This window comes from Giraffa tippelskirchi, chromosome 12 (genome assembly GCF_054371585.1).
Source record: "Giraffa tippelskirchi isolate mGirTip1 chromosome 12, T2T-mGirTip1v1.2.pri, whole genome shotgun sequence".
Lineage (NCBI taxonomy): Eukaryota > Metazoa > Chordata > Mammalia > Artiodactyla > Giraffidae > Giraffa > Giraffa tippelskirchi.
The window spans coordinates 11735511-11754340 of record NC_137286.1 but is presented as its reverse complement, the minus strand read 5'-3'; the positions used below and the strand labels follow the sequence as shown (position 1 = coordinate 11754340).

Here is an 18830-nt window from a genome sequence, read left to right as displayed (position 1 = left end):
GACCAAGAAAGTAAAGAGCTGATGAGACAATTTTATTTGAAATTTAACTTAAAACTGAGTTTAACAGTACAGAGTTATACATCATTTAGACCACATCTAAATTTATTTTTATAATAATACTTCATATTTATCTCCTCGGTTTAGGCTCACTGTTCTCTCTTTTTTATTTTTACAACTAGGGTTAAACACTGATTACACTCTCCCCTTTTTTAAAAGAAAAAGTTATGCAGTCTGCATGGGTACTAAAGATAGTTCAAAATATATAACTGAGAGTCTACCAAGAGCAAAGGCCTGTGTTAGGTTCTTTGGGTGATTCAAAGATGACCCAGATTTGGATCTTGTCTTTAGAGAATGTAGTTGATACCCGTTGGTAGAGGAAAGTTACACAGGTTAATTTCAAAACAAGTCAGAAGATGTAAAAACCTAAAAGAATAATAAAAGAAATGTTTTAGAAGTTTGCAAGAAGCAGAAAACACTTAATTTGAAATGTCTAAGACAAAACAAGGGAAGTAGCATATGAGTTTGGTCTTAAAGACAAGGGTAGAATTTGGACATTTAGTGAACAAAGTCAAAGATATTATAAGACCAAAGAACAGTGTGTGCAGAGTGTCAGAGGTGAAGAGTTTATAGTCTATGTTTGAGTTATAAAATAAAATATGGAATTAAATATTTTAAATATTACACATTGGAACTTTATTCACAATTTTGAGTTAACTGCTAAATTTCATTATGATTAGAGTTGTATAACTTGAGTCATTTGAACTGCCATTCTTGAAACAGATTAATTCTTCAACTATATCCCATGTTTAACTGAAACCTGTATTTACTACTTTGATTTGTTGATGGTCTTTAACTTAGCTCCGTTGTTCTCTAGGAAGTGTATCCAGACTAAGCTGTTGAGGAGGAAACAATTACAGGGAGAAGCAAAATGAACTGTCAGAGCAACCAAATGGAGACAGAAGGGAGCTCGTTAACACGGGGACAATGGAGAGGATGGGAAGAGGGAGGAATGGATTAGAGTGGGGGCAGTTTTTGTTATTCTGCAATTGTTTCAAGTCACATACTCCTGGAATCTGACCAAGTTGCTAAGAGAAAAAATTAGGTCATCGCTTTCAGTTCTTTCTCTGTTAGAGTTTTAATTCAATAAAGTATAATCACATGCATTACAACTAAAAACAGGGGCAATGCATTTCAGAAGCTATTTTGGAACTAAAGCTATAAATAAATTTCATATTCCAAAGATTGACAAATACATTTTTGATCAATATGAAAAAAACAAATCTGTATTTTAGAGCACACAACTGTAAAATGTCCCTGACTGGAACATGCATGCAGATGCTGGTGCTAATTCAACAGTATTTGTGAAAAGGAAACAGAAGTTCTATTGGCCTGTGGGTTGTTAAAGTTCATGAGAAAATCTATAGTTCCCCTAAAGAGTGGGTATTTACTAAAAGAATTACAAATTAATAATATATTCTCACTATTCTACCTTTTCAGAGCTGTTTATGCAGTGTATTCTAAGGTCTTTGTGTAAAGTCAGTGATTAAACACTTGGTCCTTCATCTGAAGCTCTTCCAATCTAGTCATTTATTTTGGGATTTTATACACTAGTCTTTTAATATAGTTACTGTTATGAACTAGGCTTCTAAGCTGCAACCACAGGAAACAACTTCAGTTGGCTTAAACAGAAAAGGAATTTATCTGAAAGGATACTGTTAGCCCAGAGTTGCTGGGAAAGTTGGAGAGCTGGCTCAGAGTACAAACAACAAAGGAAGACTACGGGTTGAGTCGTACTGCACAGAAACAGCCCAGTGAGGACCTTGTGTGGCCTCAGGACCCAGGCCAAACTGCTCCTGGACAGTGAGTGAATGCCATCACTGGCACCACTGACACTGATTTCTCTCCTTTTCCACTAGGTGTTGCTGTTCCCACCCTGCTTCCAAAAAGAATTCTTGACAGTCCCCAAATCTCTGTGACAGCAATGCTCTAGATTCAAAAAGTCTAGGTCACGTGGGGGAGCCCTGACCACAGAGAAGACTGAGAAAACACCGGGAGGTGGGCTCTGTCTTCTATCAAGACCTACGTGGTCAGGAATTTTCCAACGCAAAGAAGGAGTTCCTCACTCGGGGCCGCTGAAAAACTCAAATAACTGACCTGGGAATACTTGTCTATCCAGGAAAGAATGGCCTGCTCAGCACAAAGCCCTCTGTCCTCTGACTAAGTGCTCGGAAGCAGTCTGAGCAGTGACCTACCCAGCTAGCCCACAGTTCCCCCATGTACGTGCTTACCCCACCCCTAAGCGGTTCAGTCCCAACATGCTCATAGCTGAGACTCCTCTGAGTTGTTCCTGCACCAGTCTGGTTGGCTCCTACAACTAGGCCACAGTGGCCTCTCACCATCATCCTTAGAAACTGGTTCTCACACTGCTCCCCTGTCTCACCATGCCCAGATTCCTGGGCTTCAGGTTGGAAGAGCTGGTGCGACTCACAGCTTCATCACTTACAAGACTGGGAAAATGCTAGTTATTAATTTCTGAGCCCTACTACACTCATAGGTTGTCAAGATAACCAAATGAGAGGAAAGTAAAGGCTCCGTGTAGACCAAAATTATAAGCATGATCTCATTAGTTAACAGCCCTGATAGGTATGATAAATTCCCTAGTTCTTTAGGACCGTGGCCAATCCAGATCTCTCTGGTTCTTCTGGTTACTGATGTCACATCTTTATTATAAAAAATTAATTCTGTAATCAAAGCAATATATGCTCATAATTTAGAAAGTCTTGTACTTAGTAGCAATAAAAAGTGTACCCTAAAAGCAAAACCTCCTGCCCTTATCTCTCTTTCACTCAGCCTTGCTTCCCAGAGGCAACTATGCTCAATTTTTTAGTATCTATCTTCTGATATTTATCTCTTTATAATTATAATTTTATAAATTTTATTAAACCAATACTCAAGTGTTCAAATCATAATGACTACTTAAATATTAGTTACTGCTGAACCAAGCTGTGTACTAGAATTATATTTTCTTCCATATTTAACTTTAAATTTTTCTTGGAAATTATTAATATCCTCTTTTCTCACTTGCTTCACTTTTAATAATTAGCAACAGCTAATTTTTCACAAGTGTACCAAAAGATCTGTAATACTTCTTTCAATGTCACTTGTCACTTAATTTTCAAACATTCAGGTAATTGGTCTCTTCCGAGATATCTACTTCTTGGAGACTTTCCTCCTTCTCATCCAGTCTAGACTAGATACCCACTACATCTAATGCACAGCTAGTATCTATGATTTTCTTTTCTTTTTTCTGATGTTAGACCCCCTTTTTTGGATCCCACACTTTCTGGTTCTTGGTTTACTTCATCATTTAGTGGAATATATCCTTAGTAGCTTCCTGAGTAGGGGTACAGGGGAGTTAAAATTTTTTGAGGCATGACTGGAAAATGTATTTATTTAGCCTGACATTTGATTGACTGTTTGGCTTTGTGTTTAAAACAATTTTCCATCATCTTTTTAAAGGCACATTCAGTTGTTGCTACTGGAAAGTTGACTATCATTGTTTCCTATTTCTTGTATGGAACTTACCCTTTCACCTCTCAATGATTTTATAATCTCTTTTTCTCTGGTGTTTTCTAGTGACAGGGATGAAATTTTTTAAATATAGAAATCCCTTTAGTTTTGGCAATATTTATTATATTACTCCTTAGATACTGTCTTCTCTTCCATTTTCTCTAGTATTTACTTTTAAAGCCATTATTTAAGATGTTACATTTTCTGGATGAATACTCCAGTTTTCTTATTTGTCTCCACTGTTGTCCATCTCTTGGCTAATCTGTTCTACTCTCCAGATCTTTCAACTTTCTCTTCCAATCCTTCTACAGTTTTCATTTCTAAAAGCTCCTCTTTTCCCTTTTATAGCATCCTACGTATGTCTCATTGTTCAATAATATATTCTTTTATTGGAGGATATTTTGATTCTATTGAAGTTTTCTTCTCTCCCTTCATTGTCTGTTTCCTCTAGCATGTGTTCTTATTTCTGTCTCAATGTGGAAGCTTTTCTCAAACATCCAGTGCACCCTGGATGGGTTTTTATATGGAAGACTAAGGCAGTTAACAGCTATTTGGAAGGTCTGTTGCACAAGCAGGCTTGCTGACTGCTGTCTTCCCTGTAGGACATCTGCAAGGCGAACCGGCTTTTTCACCATATAACTCCTGAGCATCATTTCATCATGAAATCCCAAAGCAGGTCTATACGCTCTTCATATAGACCACTTCTGGAGCACCAGTTTATTGTCTGGTATCTGTCCAGTTTGGACCAGAGCAGGGAAAGGTCAGAGTGTGTGTAGGCTTTCACATAATTCCAGATCTCAATCCTGAGCCTTATCCTCACCCTTCTTTATAGCTATTTCCAGATGTGGAATCTATTTTTCTTTCTTTGAAAATAAACCTCAGGACTCTGTGTTTAGAAGGGAATTGAGGAGGCAGGTCAGGATTTGCCATCTAGCTGCAAACAACGTCAATGCAAGAACAGACAGATGGATCACTGAAGCAGAATGAAAAAGTGCTAAACCATGTATTCGCGGGAGCTTAATAAAGGGTAGCACACATGAGTAAGCTGAAGCCTCATTACCTGTTAATTCACCTCCCTAACAGTGATTGCCTACTTCTCTGAATAAAACACATTCTCAATGTAAGCCAAGAATCCTCCCTTTTATCCACTTGCCAAATTACTCTGGCTGTCTGCCTATACTGCCTCTTTTTATGATGTTCTTAAAACTATTAAATCACCTCTCCACCTTGAAGAGTATATGCTGTCTCAAGGTCCCAGCTTCCCTTGATAGAATTTGTCTCCTTTTAAAACTGGGCTTTAATTTTTAAAGTCAAATCTAATTTGGAATAAAAAGGTTAACAGTCATTACTTCATAAACATTTACTCAGTGCCTATTATGCCCCAGGCATTGGGATACAAGGATGAGAACAATATGATCCTACACTCAAGCTGCCAGTCTAGTCTCACAGGCTTTCTTAACCAGGAGTCTTCAACTGAATCATAGAAGACAGAAAATTATATTGGGGACTATTTTCTTAATTTTCTCCAAAATGGTATGTAACTAGTACCCTGCTAAATGCAGTAGAGAGATGCTAATTCATTACACATAATAGATGCCTCAGAGTATTATAGGTTTAGTCTGCTTGCAGAACTCTAGTTGAGACTTGAGTGACAAATGGCCAGATACAACAGTTTGATAAATGGTATGCACCAGTTCACTAGGGATAAAATTACGATCAAGTCTTAAAAACAATAATTACTTAAAAAAATTTGCAAACTATTCTCAATATGGGGTTTAGTCAATATAATTATAAAATTATTTTTTAAAACTTAAAAAGTTAGTTTTAGAATAGACTGTGGTAGTGAATAATATATGCTGTGATGATTTTCATTTACTAGTTAATGTTTATTGAATGCTTACTATTTCCTGGGCACTGTTCAGATCACTTGACATATACTATTTCCTTAAATTCTCATAATCTTACCTCACTGTTACTATTCTTATTTCACAAATGGGAAAACAGGGGCTTAGAGATGACTTACTTTAAGGTTAAACAAGTTAAAACATGATAGTAAAGAATTCAAATCCAGTTTGTCTGGTTTCAGAGCCTGAGATCTTAAGCTTTATGGTATAAAAATCCCTCTTCAAGTGACTGAATAGTCTCCTTCCCATGGGAATGGGGTAAAAACTATGCTGGTTATGGTTGGTTATAAAGCCTAGTATGAACAGTCTAATGGGTATGGGAGAAAGGTAAGGCCTACATGGTGTGAAAAAAAACAAAGCACCAAATAACTCAAACTTTGTAGTTTGAATAATGAAAGGAAACACAGTCATGTATACCCAAATTTTAGAGAATATTTGCTTGCTTGTTTTAAGGAACCAAAATTAAAGTTCTACAAGGAGTGTTGTTTTATAGCTCTAAAGGTGCTCCAAAAAATAAAATTTCTAGCTACTGATAAATTATACGTATAAAAATTTAACTCAATATAAAAAAGAAAAAACCTCTCTAGATCAAATATTATCCAAGATCCCAAGAGCTAGTTCACCATTTTACTTTCTGTTAAAACTTAACAACAAAACAAAAAACTACACCAACTGATGCTTTCCCAGTTTTAAAAACAGTAAAGTATACACAATACACTTTGGTTTCTTATTATTTAAATGTTTCAAAAATAAAACCATTTTGAGAAAAGAGAGATTATTACACTTTTATGGTAATGCTGCAAACTAAGTTTTTCTGTAGAGGCATTTTCTGACAAATTTGGTTTTACAGAATGAAAGAATGGTAGGGCAAGCTGCTAGGTTATTTTTGATAATATATTTTCCTATAGTCTGATATCTAATGGTCTACTATTATTCATAGTTTTTGTTTTGAACTAGCAAGAAAATATTTTAATGACATTTTGATTTGGCAATAAAACAAAATTAGTACTATTACTACACAGGAAATGGTAAAATAAGATTTAAAAGATTCTTTATGTAACAGAAATCTCAACTATTTTCACTCATGCTTATCATTGTCTTCCAATAATCTCTCCCATTTTATTACTGACATTGTTATTTAACTGGGGCTTTTATTTGTTGCAAAGTCCTATTGACGTGTTGATTTAGCCACACAATACAGATTTTTTCCCAAACTAGAAAAATGTGCTTAGTTTTCCTTATTTAAATATATATCTTTTATTCAAATCATTAACATTCTCTGCTAATTTGCAACTTCTAGTGTTCTCTTAGCAAACACTCATCAGCTAAATTTCTGAAGTACCTTCATGTCATATAGCTTGTTGTTTTTTAATATACAATCATAGAAAGCTAAGAGTACATTCTGTCAAGACAGCAAATTCCCTTTCTCTCCCACGGAAGGTCTCTTTCCAGCTCTTAAATGTTATGATTCTAATGTTTACCACAGATATACACTAAAAGATAATTGCACTACAGCTACACTAAAAGATATAGCTGTAGTGCAATTATTTGCCTATAACACAAAAAATGTGTCATTCCAACTTAGTAATTTTAGTTTAAATTAAATGAAGAAAGTACCTGAGTTTAAGAACAAACTGTGCCTTTTACTCCATAAGCTGCTGCTTGATGCACAGCTGAACTTGAAAAGATATAGAATATTTTAAAAATTTAAGTCAGAAACCTTGCCCAATTCTTTGATTCAAATAAATCTGTATCTAAATGAGACTATCTTCATTTTTGTAATGAACTTTCATTCTTATTCTAAATATTTAAGTATCAATAGGCACTGAGTGTATATATGAGAATCTAAGTTACCCAAGGAGTCTCAGACCAAGAATAACCTTGAAATCTGGGAAACAGGACTAGCTCAAAGCTCAAGAGCAGACAGGGTGGTAGCTGGGTAATTACATATTCTCACACCTATCATTTTACATTAGGGAAGAAAGAGCCTCAAGTCTCATCTATTCTTAATCATTAGTTTTGAATGCTTGGTTTTGGTACCAAATGAAGAGCCACATTAACACTAACCCTCATTCTGTCCCAGATGTTGTAACTACAGATTTGAAAAAACTGACTCTGTCACATCCCAAACACTGAAATCATGGAACATACTGGTTGTGCTTTCAATCTGGAAGACAAATGTGCAATTCTAGAGATTAAGATTAAAAATCAGAATTTCATTACCTTGTGCAAGCATGTTAAATTCCAAGAACAGTGCTATGTGGTAAAGCTCCATGGCTTCTTCTGCCCTGGTCATGTTTGGCTTCCCTGCGACGAGAGCCTGAACTTCACTGAGACTCCCCACAGAGGGGCTACAGTGCAAAACGGCCAGGTCCACCATGTCGGTATACATACAGTGTAATATCACTTTTGCGTATTTTTTTGGTATAATGGACTCATCTAATATAATTCTTGTGGGAGTCCTCAAAGTTCGGTCTGTGATTTCTTCACCAGTCCGTATCCTTCTTTGTAATAAATTTCGAAAAAATGGGGACCGCGCTGAAATAATAGCCTTGTGAGCTTTGAGCTCTTCATCTAAACAGTTCTGATTTCCACCAAAAGCTTCAACCAGTTCAGAGTCTGAAGAAAAACTAAGGACAACATCATAATAGCACATGTAATCAAAGAGTCCACGCATATCTACATCAAGGGAATTTGGTGTTCCAAATTCTTCCCTAAGCTGAACGAGGATATCAACATTTTGAAACCTTGAGTCCTCCATTCCAAACTCTCCCGTGTAAAGGTAGTGGAGCAAAGCAGAAAACATAGGCATATCTATACCAGCTGTATTGATGTCCATGATGATCTCTGCCCCATACTCAGGTGAGGAAGAAAGTAGTGTTTTAAAAAATGGACATCTTGCCGCCAAAATGGCACGATGAACAGGAAAGCAAGTTTCTTGAAATATTAAGTCTACATCAGTACAATACTTGTACTCATAAAGATCGGCCATATCTTTCTGCAATGTCCGGGCTTCTGGTCTAGCCACACTGGCTTGTAAAGAAAGCTCCTTTAAGGCTGAAGTTCCCTCATATTCCTCCACTAACGCATTGACATCTCGAACATCCCACCCAGAGAGGAGTTCTCGCATCTGCTTGGCGTGATCAGCAGACCGATTAGATTTTCGACGCTTGATAAACTTCTTTTTGAGAGTGGCAAGGCCAGAGGTTCTCTTTTTTTTGTCTTGTGGTTTCTCATGGCCATGGTCAAGACTATATAATTTTGATTCACAACCATAGCCTTGCTGAGAATAGGATGATGTCCCTAAGAAGGAAATTAAACAAGTGAAAATTTATTTCTTTTCTCTTAACAGTCATTTTCAACATTAAATTTAATTTTAATTCAATTTAATTCATTTTGTGCTAAAATTTTTACAGACATTTCTGAACCATTCAAGTAAAACTGATTTTTGTTTCTATAAAGGAAGGTTAAAAAGTTCAAATAACTCATTTTTATATTAAATAAGGAATAGGGAAAAACAGAGCACATTATTCATTGTAAAAAAATGCTACATTTCTATGGGCACAATAAATGAAACAAGACAAAAGAAACAATCAAAGATCAACTGTGTTACAGCAGCTCGGTAAGGATAAGAATCATATAAGCCAGATTTACAACTGATAGGAAAAAACATGGATGCTGCAGAATTATTACATATATTAACTTTTTCCACAGCTCAACCCTCTTTTCATCCAAAAAGACCACTGAAAACACAATCTTATTTATATTCACAAAAGAAAATGAAGTTAGAAAAACTGAAATGGTTACCTATAAAAGTCTGCTGGGCTTGAGAATTTCCCCCTACCCTCGGGGAACATGAATGAGGATAGCTAGATGCATTAGCACCCATTTTCTTCAGTCACTCAGGCATTCCATCTGCTGGTTCTTCAGAGTATGATCCCAGAGGCCTTTATGAACTTTCAACCCTGGATCCAGTAGCCTCTTTTCATCCATTTCTTGGTATGAAACAAAAACAATTTTATTGTTTCAAATGTATTTCAAATTGCACAGCTAAAAAAGAAAAAGTTATTGAAAACAGCTTTTATTTGCAAATAATAACATATTGTCAAATTCACATGTAAAAATTTCAGAAATGTAAGTAAACAGCTAAATTTGAATTATGAATCAGTGCTACCTGCAATTTTGCGCCAGAAAATGTACCAATTATATACATTCTAAGAAAGCAAAAAGTACCATATCAAATTTATTCAGGCATTTTGCTGAAAGAGGGGGAAGGAAAGATAGTTCAAACTAAATTATCTCTAGGCTACTTGTTCTGTAACAATCTTGAGGAAATTATAATATAATAAACACAGTGAGGAGACACAAGGAAAAAAAAAAACTTTCATCTTTCCTCCCCATAAAGCCCTGAAATAAAAACACTACTTTCTTTTACCTTATATTATGGCTTAGGAAGGCCAGGGCAGTACCAGTAAGAGATAATTTTAACAATTACAGGATAAATTCCACATTACAGAACCTTAACTCTCAGAGCTGCAAGCTGAAGATATAAGCACAAAGAGAAGAAATTCTATGAGAGAAGAGTGTTAATAGGATACTTCTAATTCTTTATACCATCCAGATATATAACAGTTATTTGACCAAAACCAATAATGGTTTAAGAGAAAACATAATTTAAAGTCTATTATTGGAATTGTTAGGAAACCAGTCAGTAGGCAGTTCATATGGCTTCATAATGAAGGATGAAATTTTTTAACAGTTAAGAGTTAAACACACACACCACAAAAACCCTGCTGGAAAACAGAACTATGTCAAAATTCTCAGCATTTATTTTCATTTCTGCTACATAGCGTAACCTTAGGAAACCAAATTTAAGAAAATCACTTAACATTTGTGCTTTCCTTCAATCTTTTCCCACTATTATCACAGGGAAATTTGTTTATCTAATAAGCACAGAATTACCTACCTATAGTGTTCAAGAGGAGACTGGGAAACTCTACTAACTAGATACTATGCAAAGTAGCAGCACAGAATTACCTACCTATAGTGTTCAAGAGGAGACTGGGAAACTCTACTAACTAGATACTATGCAAAGTAGCAGTAACTTCAGTCAAATCATATGCTCATGAGTAAATTTAATTTCCTATTTGAGATTTACCTACCTATCATAGAACACAGCACATTAGACTTTTCACTTCAGTGCATGCTACTGATGCATAGCAGCCAGAGATATGACAGTACGTTCTGTTAGGAACTAACCAGCAAGGAATCCTGAGGGTTTAATATACTGACCATTTTGTGAATGTTAAATGGTCAAGAAATTACTTTTTCCAGAAAAGTCAGTCTTCTTAAAGTTTGATGCTTACTGTATGTAAACTTATGTTTTCTATTCTTAAATATTAAAAAATAGGAACTTCCTTCCTTCCTGTGGCTGACTCCAAGCTCCCAATGCAAGAAGCGTGGGTTTGGTCCCTGGTCAGTGAACTAGATCCCACAGGCTGCAACTAAGACCTGGCACAGCCTATATATATACATACACACACACAAACACACAATGTATATTATATACTGTATAATTATATAATGTATATATAATGTATATATTGCATATATACATTATATATAATATAATGTAGAAATATATAGTATATATATAATATATATTATATATATAATGTAGAAAAGGCAATTTGTTGTAATTCATTTTGAATGCTGTCAATTTTTATAAAACAGAAACTAAATCTTCTGTATTAATTTCAGTTCAAATGTCAAAAAACAGTGTTTAAGTAACGGGCTTCCCTCGTGGCTCAGTTACTACAGAATCCATCCGCAATGCAGGAGATCACCTGCAATGCAGAAAACCGGGGTTCAATCCCTGGGTAAGGAAGATCCCTTGGGGAAGGAAATGGCAAGTCACTCCAGTATTTCTGCCTGGGAAATACCATGGAGAAAGGAGCCTGGTGGGCTACAGTCCATGCGGTCACAAGAGTCAGAAACAACTTAGCAACTAAACTACCACCACTACCAAAGTCTAATTAATAAGTCTTAGTTTTTGAATTCCTTAAAAGCCTCAAGATTCTATTGCATTTTTACTGGTTCTTTAAGAGAAAACAGGCTTTCTAAAAAAAAATAATACAGATCAACTTATTTACAAAACAGAAACAGATTCACAGACATAGAAAACAAACTTATGGTTATCAAAGGGGAAGGGGAGGGATAAAGGATTAACAGATACACACTACTATATATAAAATAGATAAACAACAGGGATTTATTCTATAGCACAGGGAACTATATTCAATATCTTGTAATAACCTATAATGGAAAGGAATCTGAAGGTGTACACCTGGAACTAGCACAATACTGTAAATCAACTATAAATATTACAACAAAAAAGAAATAAAAAACAGGATCCTGGAAGCCAAGTTTGTGGCCTTATTTACAAGTCACGTCCTATTCTCAGTCACTAAAAATTTGTATTTAAAACATAGAAACAGCATAAGCAATCCTGTGCGAACAAAGAAGTCTGAAATATACTAAGAAAAAATCCAGAGTAAAAATATGCAAAATAAAAGCCTTTACCAAAATGATAAAAAAAAAAAATTAAAAGGACGAGCTCTGAATATGGATGTAATGGTGGATGATGGAAAGTGCTGGTAAAGTGTCACTCCTATGGTAGTCCTCTTCTCACTTCCTTCTTTACTCATTCTTGAAGTTCCATGTTGCTTCCTTTTGTTGTTTTGCTTTTTGATTTCTAATGACTGCAGAGTAAGCTCACTAACACAGCACAAAGTATGCTGAAGAAGCAAACCAAGAACGGAGACTTGCATCCAGATGAAGAAAAGCCAGAGTGTCTACAGAAATGGACAAAGTTAACTTGTTCTCACTCCATCACATCAATCAGATGAAGGTAACTAATCTCTCTTCATCTGTGTGTGCACGCATACACACACACACGAGAATTATCTTCAAAAGAGAATTTTGCAAAGTTTGAAGGGACAGAAAACATTTTTACACTGGTCTGTTTGAGAGTTAAACCAGGCCAAAAATAATTTAAAGAAAAAAGCTCAATTTTATGATTAGCACAAGTAGATACTCTATACAGTATCCACAGAAAGGTTAGAAAACCTCACCAGCCCCAGTGAAGACACAGGAACACTCAGCAAACACTAGAGAAGTCACAGCCGAGATCCTGAGGCTGGGCCATTTGCCACTATAATTAGCACCAGGAGGACAGCTGGGGTCTCTGATGAAGTGACTTGAGATAAACAAGTCTTCAGGACTTAGGGACAGTGTCTCTTTCTGGCAGCTCCTAGTCAATGGAAATCCCCTTCAAGATGAAATGCTTTGGGTGACATTCATATCTCCTATTAGAGCTCTGATACTAAAGTACACAGGCCTTGGAAAGACTTGATGGGAGAGACTTTTTCTGGATCAGATATAATCCTTAAATTCCTCCTGCGTTTCCAATCCCAAATCCTAGGAGTCACTAAAGTTACTAAAGCCATATTTCTTGAAATTCTCAGGAAACAATTTATTTCTCAGGTAACCAAAAACTCATGCCAAATGGAACACAGTATCTTGTTATTTATTTCTTAATTGAATCTGCTGCCTTTAGATGCTGGAAGTGAGAGTTAGTCACAGTCTTAAACTTCAGGGATATTTTCATTCTGGGCAAGCTTTGACTGTCTCCTACATAAAACAGCATGAAATGTAACCTTTGGATGATAGACAGGAAAGGGAAAGGGAGGGCCTCAGGGACTGGGAAGGCCCACAGGATGCAAATGGCCCTAGAAAGCTGATAAATCATTTTCCCAGAACCACCTTTCTGGGAGAGCTCCTGCTAATAGTTGACATGACCAATCTCAATCAGAGGATCCAACTGGCTTAAAATAAGCTTCAGTGATTGTAGCATATCCAACTATGGGAGAAAAAAGTCATGCTGAATGCAACAGAGAAAATTAACAACCCAATGAAAAAAGTTTTTAAACAAAAACCAACCTCTCCCCCAAAACCCCCCTCCCCGCAAAATCCCTAGGCCAGCATTTCCAAAGAGTTTTCCTAATGTTTTAGAAAATGCAGAATTAAACAAAGCTTTACTTGTCCTTACTTCAGAACTTTTTTTAGCATCTTCAAAGTACTAAGGTACATTGTGAACCTCCAAAAGGAAGTATTCAGCTTAATCTAAAGGAGCCCTTTTGCCCCACAGAGCAGTAAAATAGACTTGCATAACACACTTGGAAAACTCTGACCTTTGCCATAAAAATATGTTTTTACCCTTTAGGCTGCAGAGAGAACAATGACTGTCAGGTACAGTAAGTCCCATACACAAAAGCCTTCAAGTTTGTGAACTTTCAAAGATGCGAATGTGTGTTCCATCCCCATTAGGCATGAGTGAAATTGCGCCTTGCCTTCCATTTCCTATTGCCATCTATCCTTCCGCTCTACCATCTCCCACTTCCTCTCCCTCCACCAGTCAGGACTCTTCTTGCCTGTTCACTTGATGCCAGCCTCTGTATGCCAGCTGTTGTACTGTACCACTGTGCTTTTCAAGGTACTGTACTTTAAGATTAAAAATGTTTTATTTTTGTTTGTTTTCTATGTACTATTTGTGTGAAAACTATTATAAACCTATTCCATATTCCAGTACAGTACTATATAGCTGATTGTGTTAGTTGGGTACCTAGGTTAACTTTGTTGGACTTAATGAACAAACTGGACTTACAAACGCATTTTTACTGCATCTGAGATAGTTCTCTCTTACAACTAATTTATCACTTACGCGAGATAAGTACATTTAACTTCTATGAATCTCAGTTTTTATAAACCAAAGTTGAGATTTATGGGCCACAACATGTATAAACTAAGTCAAAACAGAGTTCCTAAAATTCACTGAAGTGTAAGACTTATTGATTTGTAAAATAAGGATGGGGAAGAGAGTTATTTCTATATTAAATGTTATTGTTTCAACGAAAAAAAAGGCAATTGAATTTTGAATTTTAAACATGTTTTCCACTTAGTCTGATTATTAGGTATAATTATAGAAAAGCAGGAATGTGGGACACATGTGACAATGAAAAACAATTCATAATTAAACAGAAATCCAAAACTAGTAACATTTCACTTCTGTCAAATCTAAGAGGACTACATCATTCAAATCAGGATACTTGAGAGTGAAAAAGGGTACCACCCAGGCCTAATGAGGCAAAGTAGGATGAATGATAGCCTCTATAGCCAAATCTCACATTTGTAGAGCAGCTAGAAAAAAAGTTTAAAAAGAAAAAAAAACACCTAAGTTAAAAGAATATGATTTTCTATGTCCATTCTCATTCCCAAGCATGTTTTACCCAAAATAACAGCTATCATTTCTATACCAAACTCTGCTTAGAGCCTTTATATGTATTAAACCCATTGGATTCTCCAAATACCTCTCAGATAGAGCCTTTAGTTCTGTCGTCGGACACATAAGAACAAAGCAAAAAGACTGTGAATAGTTAAGTCAGAAGCAGTCAGCAAGACCTTTGCTTTTTGAAAGCATCTTCAAATAGATAAGATCAAAGTGGAAGGGGGTTTAGACCCTTGTCTGGGTCTCTAGCAGAGGTTAAATGAGACCCAACAGGGCAAGCTGGACCAGAGCAGCTTGGCTCAGCTATCCCCAATACCAAAGCCTCTGCTGTCTTCTCCTAGCAACAAACTGTACTCTCCCTGAGGCAGCTCTAGAAGCAGCAGGATAAATTTTCTCTAGCAGGTAGGAATAAGGGCCTACAAACAGAGGGTGGAAAATGATTATGAAGCCCTCCAAGAACTTGCTCAATCAACTTTTATGGTAAATGGTGCTGTTTGGAACTTTTGTGTTCATAGTAGGAAGACTAGTTTTGAGCCAGGCACACATTATTTGAGTGAATAAATGAAATCGCTTTTCTAACTGGGGACAACTGTTTTCACTGCTGGTTTAGTGGGCTTCCCTGGTGGCTCAGACGGTGAAGAATCTGCCTGCAAGGCAGGAGACCTGGGTTCCATCCCTGGATTAGGAAGATCCCCTGGAGAAGGAAATGGCAACCCACTCCAGTATTCTTGCCTGGAGAATCCCATGGACAGAGGAGCCTGGCGGCTCCAGTCCATGGGGTCTCAAGAGTTGGACACAACTGAGCAACGAACACTGAGTGTAGTGTAGAAAAGCAGCTCTGGATGATACGGAGAAGGCAACGACAAATCTGAGTCTAGACAGGAACCTACGGAGGATCAGCAGAGAGAACCACAGCTGAAATCAGAGAACATGTTCAGAGCAACTGAATTTGAAGTAAAAACATGGAATTTCTCACAAACTTCACTCAAAGTTTAGATTTTCTGACACCAACTCAGTGAATGTTAAAAAACAAAACACAAAGGCGTATTTCTTGTTGATGAGTTTCTGTGGGCTCCCCTGGAAAATCTGGAGAAGAAAGAAAACATCCTGGTGAACCTCACAGTAAGCCTGACACTATGGTTGCACATGGAGAAGAGAAGAGTAAGAACAAAACAGAAACATGAATACAACCCTCAAAGTTGCCTTCATCCAGGGCAGTCTTCATAAGGACATCAAATCCTTAACTGTAACTTCTGATCATCAGGAGAATCAGCATGTGAATGGTCCTATGAATTATTCAAGTTCTTATAAATAGGAAGATAATAATGGTTTAGGGGCTGGAGTTAATTTTGTACTAAAATTCTATTTTTCCTCCCATCACTCGGAGTAGAAGAATCCAAACAGGTATGAGGGAAAACCCACTAGTTTATATTTTCAGCCAAGAGTAAGGTATATACAATGTTGCCCTAGCCTTAATAATAGTGACTCATTCCATTCTGATAGGCTTCTGCCCATCAGAATACCTCTGATACTCACAGACTCTTTGTTAGAATGTCAAATAAAGAGGTATTTCTCCTCCTAAAATTCTCCTGAAGTTCATAGTTAGAAAGAATCTTGCAGACATAAGTCCTAGTAAAGAAGTAGGAACTTCTCAAACTGTAGGTTTGAGGATGAACAAGTTTTAAGAAACCTCATTATGAAAGACCCCTCTTAGAGAGACAACAACGCCTCTTAGGTAAAGTGAGAAGTAGAGAGTCAGACAAAACTCTTCCCCTCCTAAGTATTTTACGAGGCCTTTCTTGGATAAATGATAAAATATTTTTCCCTTTCTTTCCTCAACCCCACTGCTTATCCTATGCTACTTACTCGTAGCTGAAATGCTAAACGAGAATATTATAGTCCAAACAAATCAGACCAGAATACATATTCTAGGTCCTGTTTATGTAATACAAGTCTGCATCTTAAAACACTATTCTGCATTTGTTTAGGGCATCTATAACAAAACACTAAGACAACCCAGATGAAGTCCTTGTCATAGAACACATAGTAAACGCTCACCTAATTGGTGAGGGAGGCTGTAGAGAGGAAGAAGTGGGATGATGATAAGGTCTACTTTGCAATGTGGTTGGCAATGCTGTGAACCAAGAAGAAACACAGGACAAGCAATTTGTGAGTGAACTGGGAGTAATAAGGATAATGCGCTTGAGGTCCCAGAAAGACATACCAAGGAAGACATAATGCAAACAGAAAATACATTAAAGGAGAACTCTATAAACAAGAGTTTCCTAATATAGTTGACCTTCTGTATCCACAGGTTCTGCATCTGCAGATTGAGCCAACTGCAGATAGGAATTGTTCAGAAAAGAAAATTCCAGAAAGTTCCAAAAAGCAAAACTTGAATTGGACACATGCTCTCAACTATTTACATGGCATTTATACTGTATTAGTTATTATAAGTAATCCAGAGATGATCTCAAGTATATGGGGGATATGTACATGTTATATGCAAGTTCTATGCTATTTTATGTATGGGACTTGAGCATCCACAGATTTTTGTATCTGTGAGGATCCTGTAACCCACCCCCCTTGGATATCGAGGGATGACTGATATTTTCATTGCTCTAGAGGCTTAACACTTGGACATATAATACAGCTTTACCTCAATATGATAATTCATCTACTTCTGATGGAAGGCATCATTTATAAATGTCCTGTCAATGTTTGCAAAAGATAACAAAGAGTCTCAGAATAACAGAAGGACTAATGTTATGTGATGCTACTTATATAAGGTATGTAGAGTAGTTAAAGTCACAGAGACAGAATAATGGGGGTTGCCAGGGGCTGGGGAGCCACTGGCGAAAATGCAAAGGTCTGGAGATGGATGGTGGTGGTGGCTGCACAACAGTGTGAATGTACACTCATAACTGGTTAAAACAGTAAATGCTATGTTACCTGTATCTTTAATCATAATTTTTGAAAAAAAAATGGAAAAAAGCCCCACTAAGACAAGAAAGCAATGACATGAGTTCCCCCTTTTTTACATTCTTCTAATGACTGTAGCAGAAGTATATTCTAATAGGGATAAATGGTTTACAAAACACTTTTCCACACATGAAGTCATTTTATTCTCATATCAAGTCTTCAGTGTTGAGAGGACAGGTTTCATCCTCTCATCTATGAATGAGAAAGTTAAGGTAGAAACACAAAGCGACTTATCTAAAGTAAAATATTGGGCTGGCCCCCAAATTTTATCCATACAGTAAAATGGCAAAGCCAAAACCAGATACCAGTCATTCTGATCCCTAATCTAGTGTTTTTCCCCTCAACAAGGAAGCATCTTAAAAGTCCTCGGTCCTGTATCAACCTTTCTGATGGGGATAGCCATGTGTTTTCTTATGCTTCTTTACATCTAACTGCACTGTTGATTTTGTTACAGTTCTTAAACTGTTAAATTTCCTACTTTATCACCCAACTACGGTTAAAGGACAGATCTTATATTAATCTCTAGTGCTTCGCACTGTTGGTGAACAATAAAAAAGTTTCCTGATTGTGGATTACACTCCATAAATAACAAACTCCTTAGCATGCAAACACCAAAGACAATTACAACTACAGTTTTTTATTTTCATTTCTTCCTATCACTTGTTTTTTCCTCCTGCGCACCAGTTACTTTTGTAGTTTCTGTAATAAAGGAGAGAAAAACATAACAAAAGTAGACAGACTAGGAAGACAAAGCTCAATAATTACCAATTTGTAGCAGTCTTTACTGTCTGAGCCACAAGCCACTGCTGCTGCTGCTGCTGCTGCTAAGTCGCTTCAGTCGTGTCCGACTCTGTGCGACCCCATAGACAGCAGCCCACCAGGTTCTGCCGTATTTCCTTCTCCAATGCATGAAAGTGAAAAGTGAAAGTGAAGTCGCTCAGTCGTCTCTGACTCCTAGCGACCCCATGGACTGCAGCCCACCAGGCTCCTCCATCCATGGGACTCTCCAGGCAAGAGTACTGGAGTGG

The 18830-nt window shown here is 36.8% G+C and overlaps 1 protein-coding gene across 6 annotated transcripts in view; it reads right to left on the bottom strand.

The window, feature by feature from the left end:
• Positions 1–18830, bottom strand: part of BTBD7 (BTB domain containing 7) — an 87940-nt gene that overhangs the window by 47302 nt on the left and 21808 nt on the right. For 3 of the 6 annotated variants that reach the window (XM_081548127.1, XM_081548131.1, XM_081548128.1), the window contains exons 2-3: positions 9282–9469; positions 7698–8777 (exon numbers count right to left, since the gene is read on the bottom strand). In XM_081548127.1, coding sequence (XP_081404253.1) covers positions 7698–8777; positions 9282–9363 — 1162 coding nt within the window. In that variant the 5' untranslated portion in view covers positions 9364–9469. Of the gene's footprint in view, positions 1–7697; positions 8778–9281; positions 9525–9909; positions 10015–18830 lie in introns of all 6 variants that reach the window. The other 3 variants (XM_081548133.1, XM_081548132.1, XM_081548129.1) reach the window with 3 other exon arrangements.